The sequence below is a fragment of the Aythya marila genome (genome assembly GCF_965140915.1).
Source record: "Aythya marila genome assembly, chromosome: 12".
In the NCBI taxonomy this organism is placed as follows: domain Eukaryota; kingdom Metazoa; phylum Chordata; class Aves; order Anseriformes; family Anatidae; genus Aythya; species Aythya marila.
Genome location: NC_139053.1, coordinates 7,600,903 through 7,615,060, shown reverse-complemented (window position 1 = coordinate 7,615,060; position 14,158 = coordinate 7,600,903). Strand labels below are relative to the sequence as shown.

The window sequence follows — 14,158 nt, the reverse complement described above, 5'->3', positions numbered from 1 at the left end:
AACTTTAAATACCCAGTTTCATTCACAACTACTACATACGTTGACAATAACTATTTATAAATTGTCAGAGTGCCTATTAGAAACAGTATCACTTATCTTGTATATTTAATTAGTTTTCAATTTGTAGCCAGAGCCATAAAGGTAATGGTTAATATTTTTGGATGTCTACCTACTTGTATAATTGTGAACTTGATGCTACATAAATTTCATTTAGAATTTGTGTTGGCTTAGCACATTCCTCTGTCAGTTTTCTCAACCTGCTTTACTTAATGCAGTCAAATGAAGAGTGCTTATACCTCTTGACAGCATCTCTACTGAACATGGTAGGCATGGTAGTGCTAGTAAATAAGACCTTTATTTTTATGACTCTTATCCTTTAAACAATGGAAACAATTCCTGTAAACAGCTGTTTGCTTCTCCTTACTTGTCAGACTATCTGAATATTTTGCCCAAGGTACTGCTCTCCAGTCAGTAAGGCCACACAGTTTGCAGTGTGGGAAAACAAAGCATTATCTTGGTGTAGGTGGCTCTGTCAGAGGCACTGTGAGAAATAAAGAGGAAGAAGAAAACTGTTCTTCACTGAACTGTTCCTAGGGGAAAAATGAATGTAGAATGGTGTATTTATTAATTTAACCAACAAGAGTGTATTTATGCAGCTGTGATTAGTGACTATGCAGAACTTATACCAGGATACCTTTTTTTTCCTTTTCTGTCTAAGATGGAGCCACACATTTTTGTAAACGGGCCTTTAATACAATTAACGAAACTGCTACAAAAACTGTCTAAACTGTGCCTTCTGGATAGAGCCACACAGCTGTTTTGCCAGCATGGTTTCTAAGCAGTGCTCAGGGAGGACTCCAGGGAGAATGAAGTTTATTCTCATTCCCTCCTGAAATTCAAGCAGTTCAAATTGCTTCTTTGGATGACTTGTCAAGCTTAATTGTTTAAAGCATAAAGTTGCATGTGGAAGTGGAAGGCATTAGCTGTGTTTCAAAGAAATATCAACTGCCATTTTGAAGGAAAGGAGCAGATGAAGGACAAACTCTTGAGAAAAGCTCACTCTTCATTAGTTCATCTCAAATAATAGGAGATTAAGAAAAGAGCATTTTCTCACCAGCTGGTAGAACCAGCAGGAAAGTGACATTTAAATACACATTGAATCCAGGGAGCCAGGCAGAAAACTACCTGGGGATGAGACAAATTAACTTTTTCACAGTGTTCTTTAAAGCTCAGGCTTTCAAAGATGCAGACAACAGTGAGAGCCTCCAAAGCAAACAATGGAATTAATTGCTCCTTTTAAGCAAGTGTCTGAATCATGTCAGCATCGTTTATACAGTAAGGATTATCTGTCACTAGTGGAGAAATATGATTAAATTTTTCCCAATTAATTTCATACATAGAGGGACTGTGAGTTACTTGAGATACAAAGCTGGTGACAGTATTGAATTTTCACTGATACAAATTCCTGACACTGTATGTTGTATGTAGCATGTGTAACAGGTCTCCTGCCAGTACCTGCTGGAATGAAGCATGCACGTGCCTTAGGCACAATACTTGTTGTTTGTGAAACGTGGTAAATACAGCAACAGCCTTTATAAGTGGGTAATACAGCGTAAGGGTTTTGTATATGAGCAGTGAAGTTGGATAGAACTTGAGGTACCAAATAACCATACATTAAAAATATCTTTCTACCTTATCATTTCATAAACAGCTGAGAAAATTCTGCCCCCCCCCCCCCCCATTTCCATTAGCTGTACCAGACTTGGGTCAGAGCTGTAAAGCAATGAAAAATTGTAGCTCTGTAATAGGCTCCAGGCAGATCAAAAAGTTAAAGGAGTTCTACCATTTGGTTTTCAGGATCTCTTCAAGTATCTTAGTTTTTTTATTTTTTGTTTTAGCACTATCCAATTAAAAGCCTGTATATCCTTTAGTGCTATGAGCTGAGTAAGACGTGGGCAGCTAGTCTTAACCTAGAAGATGCGCTATTTCTAGAACAGTGGATCCCCCAAACTATACTAGAATGCACATTGTTTGTGGTGCTGGTAGAGCCAGAGTGGGTTTTTCATATCTGATGAAAGTGTCTGGCAGGTTGTACCAACAGTCAAGGCTTGGTGGTATTGCTGCATCCAGCTAGGAACTTGTGTTTTGGATGACAGCAGACTGAATTATTGTATTTACAGATGTAACAAGGATCAGTAAACCTCAAATAGCATTAGGGACAGACTGCAGCACATGCTTCCTTGCATATAGGCCTTCTTTTATCAACTCTGGATTGAGTTCTATCAGCTGTATTTATATTGAGAAGCCCTGCAGCTACATCACCGTTAGCACCACGTACATGTACTTAGCCTGGTTTTGACTCTGCAGAACCAGCAAGTAGTACAGTGTCAACTTTCCTGTTTAAAAAAAAAAAAAAAAAGCAGCAGCTGCCAGGCTATAATTAACCCTCAGTCTTCTCTGCTGTGACTCTAGGGGTTGGTGATCAAAAATAGGCAAATGGAAGGCCATGTTTGCAATGGCAAACTCTCAAGGACACGATGAGTGGCCTTGCAAGTTACTACTTCAAGCCATAAGATGTACTTATTTTAGAAGTTTTGGGTTTACACCAACTTTACTAAAAATTACTTTTTATTTTTTAAAAAACAAAAAAAAAGATGTATGAAATGTTAGAAGCATAGTTTTCATGGGCATATGTTTACAGCTAATAGAGACAGTGTGTGGGTGCTGCAGAGTTACAGCACAAGCTGTAAGTTGCTCAGTACAGTAACAAATCTGTCCATGTCATGGCTATGATGTCACACTCTGCATTTATATATTGTAGTGAAGCCACCTTATGTAAGTCACATCGCTACCCTTTCTTTCAAGCAAGAAAATAAATGAATTTAAACAGTTTAACATAGTAAGCATTAGGCGTGAATCCTGGAGCTGGAGGCCACATGCTGGGCTGTGGAAAGCAGTGCAGAAGTGTCTAAGCATATTTTTGCCAGTGTTGTGATGACATGCCTAACTCCTTTCAGCTCTGCTCCTAGTGGTAGTATCTGCACCATGATGTAGACATAACAGTTGCATTTCCAAAATGAGTTGGAAAACCTGTCCAAATTCTTAAATGGGAATCTTTTTGTGGTGGTACAACTAGGTGTACTTAACTGGAAATAGATATGAGGTGTTTTGCAGCTCTCAGAGACAAACAGGAGGATTCATACATTAGCTGGTCACAGTGATCTGAGGATTTGTGCAAAGTTCTTAACACATCAGCAGCCTATAACTGATCTTCTCAAAAGACACCTTCCTGGCCTCAATTTTATGAACTAATCCACTAGAATCCACATAACATCCTTTAACTGCTAACAACCCTGGATGATAACATCCTTTTCACTTTTAATTACTATTCCAACCTCATCCCTTGAATCTACTGCTTAGCGTCTGGATTGTTCTCTATTTTATTCATAACACCCAATTCTAAAAGCAGAGTGCTATTATTGTCCAACACATGTCAGGTTTTGCCGTATCACCTTACTCAATCTCAAGACGTCACTGCAGGAGCCCATAAAGCTTATGGGAAGAGTAGGAATTGTATATTGCTTTTTATTGCAAAGCCTGTATACTTGATAATATATACTTAAGATACAGAATAATAAGAAAGATGGGAGTTTAAACACAACCTTATTAAACAATCCACAGCAGTGCCATTTTCTGAATGCCTTTTAAAATCAGGAATATTCTGAGTTCAGTGTACAATGCAGGCTGGAGTTCTTGCTGCAGAAATCCGTGCCAGGTATGTTGCAAGATGCACCATTTTGTTCTGGGATTTAATATTAGTGTCTGACCTTCAATGCTTTACTTGGCAGGAAGTTGTCTTAATTAAGAACAACCTATTAATTTGAAAATTTTAAATACATAGAAATAGAAAATACAGTCATTCTGCAAAAACTTTCTTATTAGTTACTGCTAATAGGATACAAGTAGTGATGCTAAGTTAAGATGAAGCTAAAGTAAAAAGATGCCTGTAAAGATCCACAGATTTTCTAGTAAAGATCAGAATAATTTCTGAGCTTCCAAGCAAGAGAACTTATCCACTGAAGAGTTATCACAGAACTATTAAAATGAATGAATGCAAGTGGCTTCGAATTCTATGTGGAATGCGCCTGACAAAGCAGACTTGCTGCTTTACGTACACAGAACTGTTAGAGGATTTCTAGTTATGATTTATAATAAATCCACATACTGAATTTTCTAATCTCTGGCTTTATGTAATGGAGATGCAATGAGTAACAAAATGTAAGAGGATTAGCAGAAGGTCATCCTGATTTGCTGAATATAGCCTAACATAATACCTTGAAAATGGTTAAATACAGAAATCTCATCACTTTAGAAAGCCGTGAAATCCAAGGTAAGCTCACGCCTAAACTGCAAAAAAACACAAAAGCCTAAGTTTTAGATCAATAGTATTAGAACAGCTTTAGATTTAAAACTTGACAGTGGGATAGGCAAACTGCCGCACTAGGAGCACTTCTTAAAAACAGTGAGTAAAATCAACAGGGCCTCATCATATGATGAGACAGAGCCTGACTGACTTTTTCAAGTTGTGAAGGAATGGGACCTTCGTTAGATGAGTACACAACATAGCATGGTATGGATGATGGATACAGGAAGTGACCGGCTGCCTGGTTGTCATGTTAGCCTTCTTGTTTACACCTGCGTGTGGCCCTAATTATTCTGCCATCTGTACAGGGAACAGTTAGCCTGGGAAGATGTGCAGAAGACAGACTTGGTGAAAGCTGTTAAGGGAAAATGGAGGTCTAACATGGGAGAGACTGGGGGAGGAGGAAGAGAAAGGGATGGGACGAATAAAGAGTAGGAAGCTGCTTTTATGCAGTTCCAGTCCAAAAGTTTCTCCACCTGTGCAGATTGCCTATTGGAAAGTCCTAAGCAGAAAAAAGTACTGTTTTTCAGAATGTCTTTTAAGTGGTAACATACGCTACAAATTACTTTGAATTTGTGTTACGTTTCACACATTTTCTGTAATGTAATTCTAATTCCATATCTAGATGCCCTTCTGCACTTTGATTTCTTGTTTCGTTAAGTGGGGGGAGAAAGGATTGTGGGGAAGAGGAATGACACTATACACACAAGCAAATGCAAGGAAGGGATCAGAAAAGGCTAAAACATCAATTCGATCCTGTTCAAAAATGACTACCCAAGTTTCAGTAGGGGAAAAATGAAATTCAGTGTAACTTCTGCAGATGTACAGGTAAAGGATCTGCCTTTAAATTCTGCAATCTTCTGTCACTTGTAGTCCAAACAGAGCCCAACTTGCACTACTACATATTGGGCAAGGGAATAAAACAAGATTTTAGCAGTCACCCCATTCTGGTCATTACCAAGCATATCTGACTTTGCAGAAACTGTAAACGGTGAATCCAGATGGGTTACACCTTCCAGTAGATGCTGGATCAAGACTAATCCAGATGCTCTTGGTTTGAGTGCTGATGAAGCAGCATTGTAGTTCTACATTAAGTTTCAGATTTGGGGGGAGGAGAGTCAGAGTTTGAAGAAAAAACCTGAATGTTGGCTGAAGAGGCACTGAAATCCACTTTTGGGAGTCTTGTTTAACAAAACTGATGTATAACTACTAGCTACTTTTTTATTATGCTTTTTTTTAAATAATCATACTCTGTCTAGCTAAGCAATTAGAAGTAGCACTTCTGTACTGCACTTGAATTTTTGTTCAAATATTTTCTTGGCAAATAAAGTATCTACTATGCTAATTTTGAAATCCTGCACACTACTAAAAGACACAATACTTACGCTGTCAGGGTGTTGTTTTCTGTTTTAACCTCCTGACTTAAATATTATTCGACATTTAACAACTCTAATCCAGATGTGATTTTAAAAAAATTTTAATTGGTTTTCCCTTACTATTATTTTGAGAGCAGTTTATTTGCCTTAAGTTGGTAACCTTTAAAAACCTGTTTTCCAGCTAAATATAGCTTTCAGGTTTGATAAATTACTTGGGAGAACATATCATATCAATATTTATCTACGTATGCATTTGTGTTTGGATTTTTTTTTTCCATAGTTCTTATAACATTAGAGTAATTCATTCACAATTTGTGTCTAGCTCTATCTGTATGGAAACGAAAATTCAATTATAAACAAAAGCAAATTTTTCAAATTATCTTATAAACCACAGTAATATATTAGATACATTACAAAAAGAGTGTTCCTGTCTAAACATGTTTTCTAATTTAAAACTGATTAAGCAGAGGAAGTATTTATTCATGTTGAGAGTATTGAGCAGCTTGTTCCTTTGCACTATGAACTTCAAGATTTTTCAGACAGCAGGTTTCAGGCTAGACATCTAATTTAAATTTTGAGGTTGGAAATGAAAAATTCAAAAACCAAGTTTTTCTGTTTCTTTGAATCCTAATACTGAATAAATCAATTGCTGTATACCAGTAATATTAAAATGAAATGAATGTAAGCTCAGTGCCTGTAAATGTACAGCTGCTGCCAAGTACTTGTTTAGTATTAAAACCAAGTTCTGTTTCCATATAGGAAATGTATCATTTAATCGCCAGTTATCAGAGCTTTAAAATTCTCCAACCAGCGTTATTTAAGAAGTAATAATTATTAAAGCTGTGGTCACAAATCATCTAAAGTATTAGCAAGTGGTCAGCCTTTTATAATGTATCTCTTTCAACTTTTCCTGTGATTCAAAGTATAAAATATGTTTGTCAGCACAGAAACAATTCAGTAATTTCATTATATATATAATAATATATAAATAGATTAGATTATTATATGCTTCATTATATTTATTTATATTTCTAAAAGCAGCTAGTATTTACGCTATAGGAAAAAGAAAAAAAATCTGGCTCTCTTCTTTGCTGTGCATTCCTTCTAACTCCCAAACAGGTACAGACAAACTGCTGAACCGCTCATAAATGCGAAACACTTCTACTTAGGTTGTGTTATATTTAACTACAGTATTTATTTTTTTGGGTTTAATTTTTTATTCCTGTATCTTTTTGGTGGGTGTGAAGGGAAGCAGGATGAGAAAAAGACAGCTTCTACCATGACATTTTTTTTTTCAAACTTTAAGATTTCTTTCTCACTCCTAAAGCATAGAAGTAGATAGATATCTTTCTTTTTTTTTTTTTTTTTTTTAGGTATTCTGTTTCATAAAGCCTTCCTCTTCTTCCCTCAGCCAAGTCCATGAAAGGATCAGTCTCTTCATTCTTTTCTAGATTAAGGAAAGTTGGTTGATTTTGTGCAGCGTTTCTAAAACCAGAGTATTATTTAACTAGGGTGGCCATTTAACTGAAAGCCCAACTACATTATCACTTTCTCTCATTTTCTTTCTAGTATGCTTTGTCCTAATGGCATTTCCTACTAAACTTTCTTCCTACCAACTGGAGGTTACAATAGCAAAGTTCCATTTAGGCAAGGAACTGGGACTGATCAGGATATTTAACAGATGACCTATGCTTAAATCTTTATGGTATTGTTACTGCTGATGCAATTAAATAATTACAAAGGACAAAAATTACAGTTATGACTATTGTAGAAAAAAGATACTAGTAAGATTCCCATCATCAATATCAAGCACCTCTGAAGGTCAGGCCTTCTGTTTCTTCAGTTATTTTAGTCTGACATGTTCTTTAAATGGCTTCTCATCTATGCCTAAAATAGTCTGATGCTTAGGAGCTGCTCTCTCTTACTTTCCACTTGGTTGGAGAAGTTTTTTAACTTAACATTGTGCAAGTATTTAAAGTAGAGGACTTTGTAGTCTGGCCTCAAGCATTAGAATGTCTTCCACCATGGTCCTTGTTTATGGTAAGCAAGTGAATTCTCAAAAAAAAAAAAAAAATGTAGCCAAAGTGGTAAGGAAAAAGCATACAGCTACCGTGAGCAGAGGTGCTGAATGACAACAGCATTTCTACAGAATGCCTATGAAGAGACTAGGACAGTGCCAAAATGCATGTGCTACATTTTCAGTGAAGTAGGTTGTCCGTCAAAACTCGGACAACCCCATGAAACAAGACTCCAAACTACAGTTATGCAACTCAGACATTGTTAGGACTTTCACTGAAACATACCAGTAAGACAATCAGAAGAGGCTTCAAATTAATTCCTTGTATATAAGGTGTCAGTATGTATGAGTTAATCCTCTGGCCCTGTTTTATGACTAAAACCAAAGTCTAGCAAACTAGACTGAAGTACTTGAACTGTATAACTACAGCTGATATAATTAGTTTTAAATAAGTCATTGCTTTAGGCACAAAAATGACTCCATTTTGATAGTACAAATTTACTCTTGTAAAGAGTGTTCTAAGTTAAACAGCCCTCCCCCACACCTGCTGGTTTAATGTAATTATATCCCAGTATTAAAATATTAGATCTGCTTACCATCATCCAGTGTGATGTCTTGTAGTCCTATTGTTTGAAAATTCAATTCTCGATCTTCAGGTTCTGGTTTAATGTTAATAGCTGCCCCATCTGGTGAAAATGGAGATGAATCGCATACGGTATGGTGTACTAGGGACGAAGCTGCATTAAGACCTCCCAGTGCAGGACTGTGTGCTTGAGGGGAGTGCTGTCCCGAGTGACTTACAGTGGTTGGCGGGGGAGATGAGGCAGGTCCTGAGCTAGGAGATTGATAAGGCATAGGCTGTAGCTGGGGTGAAGAAGGTCCAGACAGCGGTGAATGGACCATAGGGTGGGAAGCTGTTGGGGATGGGGATGAAGCAGATGCTGGGTTTGTAGGATGGTACGGGACTTGCTGCAGCTGGGGAGAAGACTGCCCAAGGGAGCGACTCATTGCAGAAGGGATGGAGCCTTGCCCAGCACTCGGGCAGTGGTATCCCATTGATGGTAGGTGCGAAGATGACTGTCCCGAATGAGCTGAGTGTGCTAGCGGGTGCCCTGCGGTACTCGATGTTGACACAGAACCTGGATTTGAAGAGTGGAACGGCATTGGTGGTAGAGCTTGGCAGCTAAGATTTATCAAATGAGGTACAGCTGTGTCCTGCTGAAATGAAATAGCATCAAATCCTTGGCTGGCAGCAGAGTTCATGGGAAGACCAGACTGTCCATTGTATACATCGTTAGACTGCATAGGCTGGTAGGAAGGCCTCACAGGAGGTGCTGATGTTACCTGAAAAGACTGAACCACAGCAGGGGGCAAAACGTGACACTCCTCACTCGGACTAAGGTTTCTACCTTGCATATGCGACAGGTGGGACACTGCTGAGGTCACCATTGCTGTGTACGGCGGCTGAACTGGACACACAAGGCTCCTAGGTGATGTAGACAGTAAATTATCATGAGGATGCCCTTGCTCTGGTGAAGGCAACTGAGTTCGGATAGAATGTAGGCCCTGGACGTTGCTTGTGTGAGGCAGGGCCAAAGAGGGAACCGCAGACAAATCCACCTCATCTCTGTGCTCTTGCTTCATTATAACTAGAAAAAGTAAAACAGCATGTTACAATTCCACCTCATTTGTATCCTGTGATAAATGCACACTAATAGCTGTTCAACAGCCACAATAGCATCATTACTGCCCTTGTTCTAATTTCCCTTTTCCTCTTGCTCTGCTTTCTTTTTCTTGGACTTTAAAGGGTCAGCATTACAGGTATATAAAGGGAGAAGAATCCTTCTAGCACTTATTTAAAGGCAGGTCTCTTCCCTTCTAAACTATCCTCCTATGCAGTGTATGGTTCTTAAAAACATCTGCAATTCAAAAAAAGTTACAAGAAAGAGAAAGTCCAGTACATCTGAAGGATCCGCTCATCAAAGGCATGTGTTGTGGGGACTGTTGCTGGGCTCCACTGAAAACAGGCAGGTGAGTGCAGTATCAGGCACTAGGAAAAGGTGAATGACAATTTTTTTTAATCCACATTTCAAACTTTCATTAGCCTTTGATCAAGATGACTGCTGACCTTTGGCAACTCAGTTCCATTAGTCTGAGTAGTGTGTGTTGTTAGGGCAGCTCTTTAAGTATATTCTCTAATTTCAGTGATGGCAACTGTTCTAAATAGGCACACTTACAGGACTTGTTTTTTGAAGCCAAAGGCAGGCTCATTAAAATACTGATTTTAAGCGTAAATAGTAGAAAAATGCTAACATTCTTAATGGCTTGATTTCTATTTTAAACAGTACATGTTAAAAGCGTTATAAAAAAAATTGGATTTTTAAAGGGTTTGTGCAGTAACAGCTGCAGTTGTAAGTAAAATAACTTCTTATTTAAGCGGTAAGTTTCATTACTTCACTCCACCACTTAAATATGGATTTTTCATACAAAAGTATCACTTAAGATTCTTCTTTTAATTGTATGAGGAGCTGATATTTGTAAGAATAACTGCTGAAAGACATCACAATTTTGGTAATGCATAAGTGAATACTTAGTGTACCACAAACCTAAGTAACATTACTCAAATTATGCATGAAGTATTTTAGAGCACAACAAGCAAGCAAAACTTATTTTAAACTGTAGAAACTAATAGAAGCTTTCCTTGCCACTATATAAATAAGCTTCAAGAAGTTTGTCTTAATATTTATATCTGACTTTAAAGATTCCTTCAGCTATCTGTCCTCAAGTACTCCAAATAGTCCTAGAAGATCTAGCTCTATCATTAGCACCAAGTGAACTGACTACTCTAAGTGGGCATGAATTTCTTAATAGAAAGAAAGTGGCAGGCAAAGTAGTAGGTATTTTGTATCTAGATAGTAGTTTCTAGTAGCACTGCTTGTGCTAAATGGAAGGGATTAAAACTTTTTAACTGAAGTAGGTACCATTTTTCAGTCCTGGCTATGTTCCAAGCTATTTTCTCTGAATATGCTGCAACACGTCCAGAGGACTACTTTTTCTTCCTTGCATATAAAGCAGCTTTTTGGAATATCAAAGGAGGAAAAAAAATGCCTAACACATGCATAAAAATGCATATTCTGTTATCTCACTACCATCACTGTGGGTATTTAGAAGAGCAAATTTCAAGATTCACTTAATTTTCAAAGACTGGTAAAATGCAAATTATTCTGTAAAAAGTATAACAAAGAAATGCCTGGCTGTACGCGTAGCACTGTAGCTTAATATCCTAAACTTCAGCTTTATCATTAAATGAGTTTAAGGTGTTTTACAAATTGTTCAAATCTAGTCTTATCTATCTTTAAAAAGTATGAGACTGTCTGATACACTTTCAAATGTCTATTTTACATGGCAAAATAGAACGCAGCTTTTGTTTTTTTAATACCTGGTGTATAAGTAAAACGTTGAGATTGGCTTTTTTTCCTCTTGCCATTGCAGAGATAAAACTGCACCTGAACTGCAGCTGTAATAGTTTTGTTATGGTATGGAGGAACTTCAAGTATGATGTTTGCCTATATGAAAGTTGAAATGAAAAAGCTTTACATATTAAATGCAAATGAAACTGCTATTAATTACAGAAGAGTTAAAACAGTTTTTATTACAAAACTAAAGCAAATTGATATTCCAGAATAGATAAACTTAAAAGTATATGCATATATTACATAACAAAATAGTACTATAAGCAAACTGTTATTTAGAGACTTTTTTCTTTCTTAAACCCAAGTGTTCTGAAGGTAACACTTGAAATTAAGAAGACACATCTAAAGGATGCTTTGTTTATCTGCCAGAGAGAGCATAAAACACTCTAGGAGTCAAAGAACTGCAATTCAGATCATTAAGCTTGCAAGAAAAATTCGAATGTGCTGGAAATTATTTGTTATCTTAGAAAAATTATCTTCAGATTTCTTTTAGTTAAATCTGAATTTATTTTTTCAATGCTTTCACAGCAAGCATGCTACTTCCAATTCTTTCAACGCATTATCTTAATAAGTACTTTATAGTAGTAAGCCAATTTAGAAGTCTCCAGTTGTCTGTCTGGATCAGCCAGTGATCTACTTTACTAAATGAATTCTAAATTTCAGAACAACAATGAAAATTGAGTATTCTCATTTGAAAACAAAGATTTCTAAAAGAAGAGAAAGTAAGTGTCTCACCCCTTGACACTTTTCCCTGATTATTTTCCCTTCTACCTCCCACTGAGGTCTTCCATCTGTTGAGAGAAATTTACAAATAATTCAAGCAAAAAGCATTTTCTAAAATCCTTAAATACTTGATCTAAAACTGCATTTAGTTTTAGTCATAAAGAGGCAATTCAGGGAGAGATACAGCTGACAGGCATGTTGTAAACAGACTGCAAGTACAGGGATGCTTTCAGAGTTTCAATGCTACAGACATTGTGAAGCTGGGTGTTGTGCAGGATCCTGCGTTTTAGAAGAACTCCTGCTGATTACTTACAGTTAAATCTAGTTCTAGAGTAGGCAGTGTGTACTCTAAGTGGCTGGGAGTGTTTCCGTATTTTTCCAAAACATTTTTAAAAGAAAGTTTAAGAACTTCTAACATGATTATTGAAACAAACATGCTGAAGACTTACAGTATATATTCTCTTTCACATAGTGACTTAACCTGTATCTTCATGTACATATCCAAAGGTTATGTATTTAAGACAAACACCCACCCCTGAACTAAAAGACCCTACAATTCAACTACAGGGCAAGTTACCTGTGTTGTGAGGGAAGTTCACCTTGGTGAACCTCTCCCTGCTCTCACCTAGCATAACCTAAGGCTTGATTCTCTGTTATTGGGTTTAGTGCAGGTTATCAAGAAACCTACTGTCTAGCAGAAGTACTTCTTTAAAGGGGCTTAAAAATGCAGCTTGAAACATTGGGTGTCAAAATATAATGTAGGAAAAAACACTTTATATTGTATTTGCTAATTAAAACAAAATCAACACCACATTTTTACTTAAATATTTAAGGAAAAGATAAGATGTAGAGGAATTGGACTTAGCTGCAAACTTTTCCTTTTAATGATTTACTTTTGCTACTCTTTCCTTAAAAGTTGAAATCAGGTATTCAAGTTCCAGTAGCAATAATTTAAGTTGCTCAAATGTTAAGCTCTACATATTAAAGGAAAAATCAGAGAAGAAAAGGAAGTCCCTGGATCAGGACAGCTAATCTTTAAACTACTTTTCATGGATACTAGTTTAAAGAAGAAGCATTAAGATCATAGCACGTATCCAGAACTGCTACAGAACCAGGAAGGAATGATGGATAACAGAACATCTTTAAGTAAGTTGCATATATGTACACCTGTGTACATGACAAAACAAAAATATTTTCATAGGGCTATGGGGTGTTAAAATTTATAGTTTATGTAGTTGCATACCAATTTGATTTTGCATAATGATGAAAATGGCATTTGTTTTTGGAAAAAGACTAAACTGTGAAGAAAAGGGTTTACCTAGATAAAAAGCAATGCTTTTCTACTAATTATTGACTTTGATATAGTGCTATTCTTGTGATACAGGTATTGTTTGTAATTTTGCATTTACTAAGTTTTCTACCTATTTGGGATTTTGAGATTACAAAGAACTGAACTTGTATGTTGGTGTTGCAACCACCGAAAACTTAATCACCCCTTAAAATATAACTCTAAGAGTCATATATTTTCAATTTGTGTAAGAAATTAGATTTTACTAACAGGCTGTGTGAAGTTTTTAACTATAACAGCAATTATCCACTGCTTCTATTCTACAGGAATGGATGCGTTTTAAACTTTTCAACTTGAAGTAACGGAAGGACGAAGCAAATGCCTTTGAAAAACCTTTGATTGCAACCACAGCCTCAAAGCAAAATAGTTCAGGTTTGTCACAGGTATTACATACTTCAGTGAGAATAATGTCACTCACTCTCCATGCCCCCCAGCATTAAACCTTCACAGAAATCAAAACAAAGTACTGTGCGCTCCGAAGACCGTCTATCCTAAAACGCCAATTCCTTTGACATCCCCTACTCCATTCCTTCCCCAAGTCTAGCACTGCTCTTTTCTAATGACTTAAGCTATGCCCCCGCGGTACTACTTAGAGCTTTCAAATGAATTTTTTTTTAGCTGCAAAGTAGTGTCATGGTTAAAATGATAACCTGAAGCAGAACAGAAACACAAGAGAAGTTGTGTGTTATGTTGCAGTTCAGGGAAAAACAATGAGAACAGATAAATGTTTGTGTTTTGACAATCTTCCTAGGCTATCCAAGTTTTAGAGCTTTTCATAACGTGAACAGTAACTTTACT

At 36.8% G+C, this 14,158-nt stretch overlaps 1 protein-coding gene across 3 annotated transcripts in view; it reads right to left on the bottom strand.

Moving 5' to 3' along the window:
- NFATC3 (nuclear factor of activated T cells 3) overlaps positions 1-14,158 on the bottom strand; it is a 63,058-nt gene that overhangs the window by 9,140 nt on the left and 39,760 nt on the right. For 2 of the 3 annotated variants that reach the window (XM_082769677.1, XM_082769678.1), the window contains exons 7-9: positions 12,025-12,080; positions 11,256-11,382; positions 8,413-9,465 (exon numbers count right to left, since the gene is read on the bottom strand). In XM_082769677.1, the coding sequence (XP_082625803.1) occupies positions 8,413-9,465; positions 11,256-11,382; positions 12,025-12,080 (1,236 nt within the window). The remainder of the gene's footprint in view (positions 1-8,412; positions 9,466-11,255; positions 11,383-12,024; positions 12,081-14,158) is intronic. The other variant, XM_082769679.1, reaches the window with a different exon arrangement.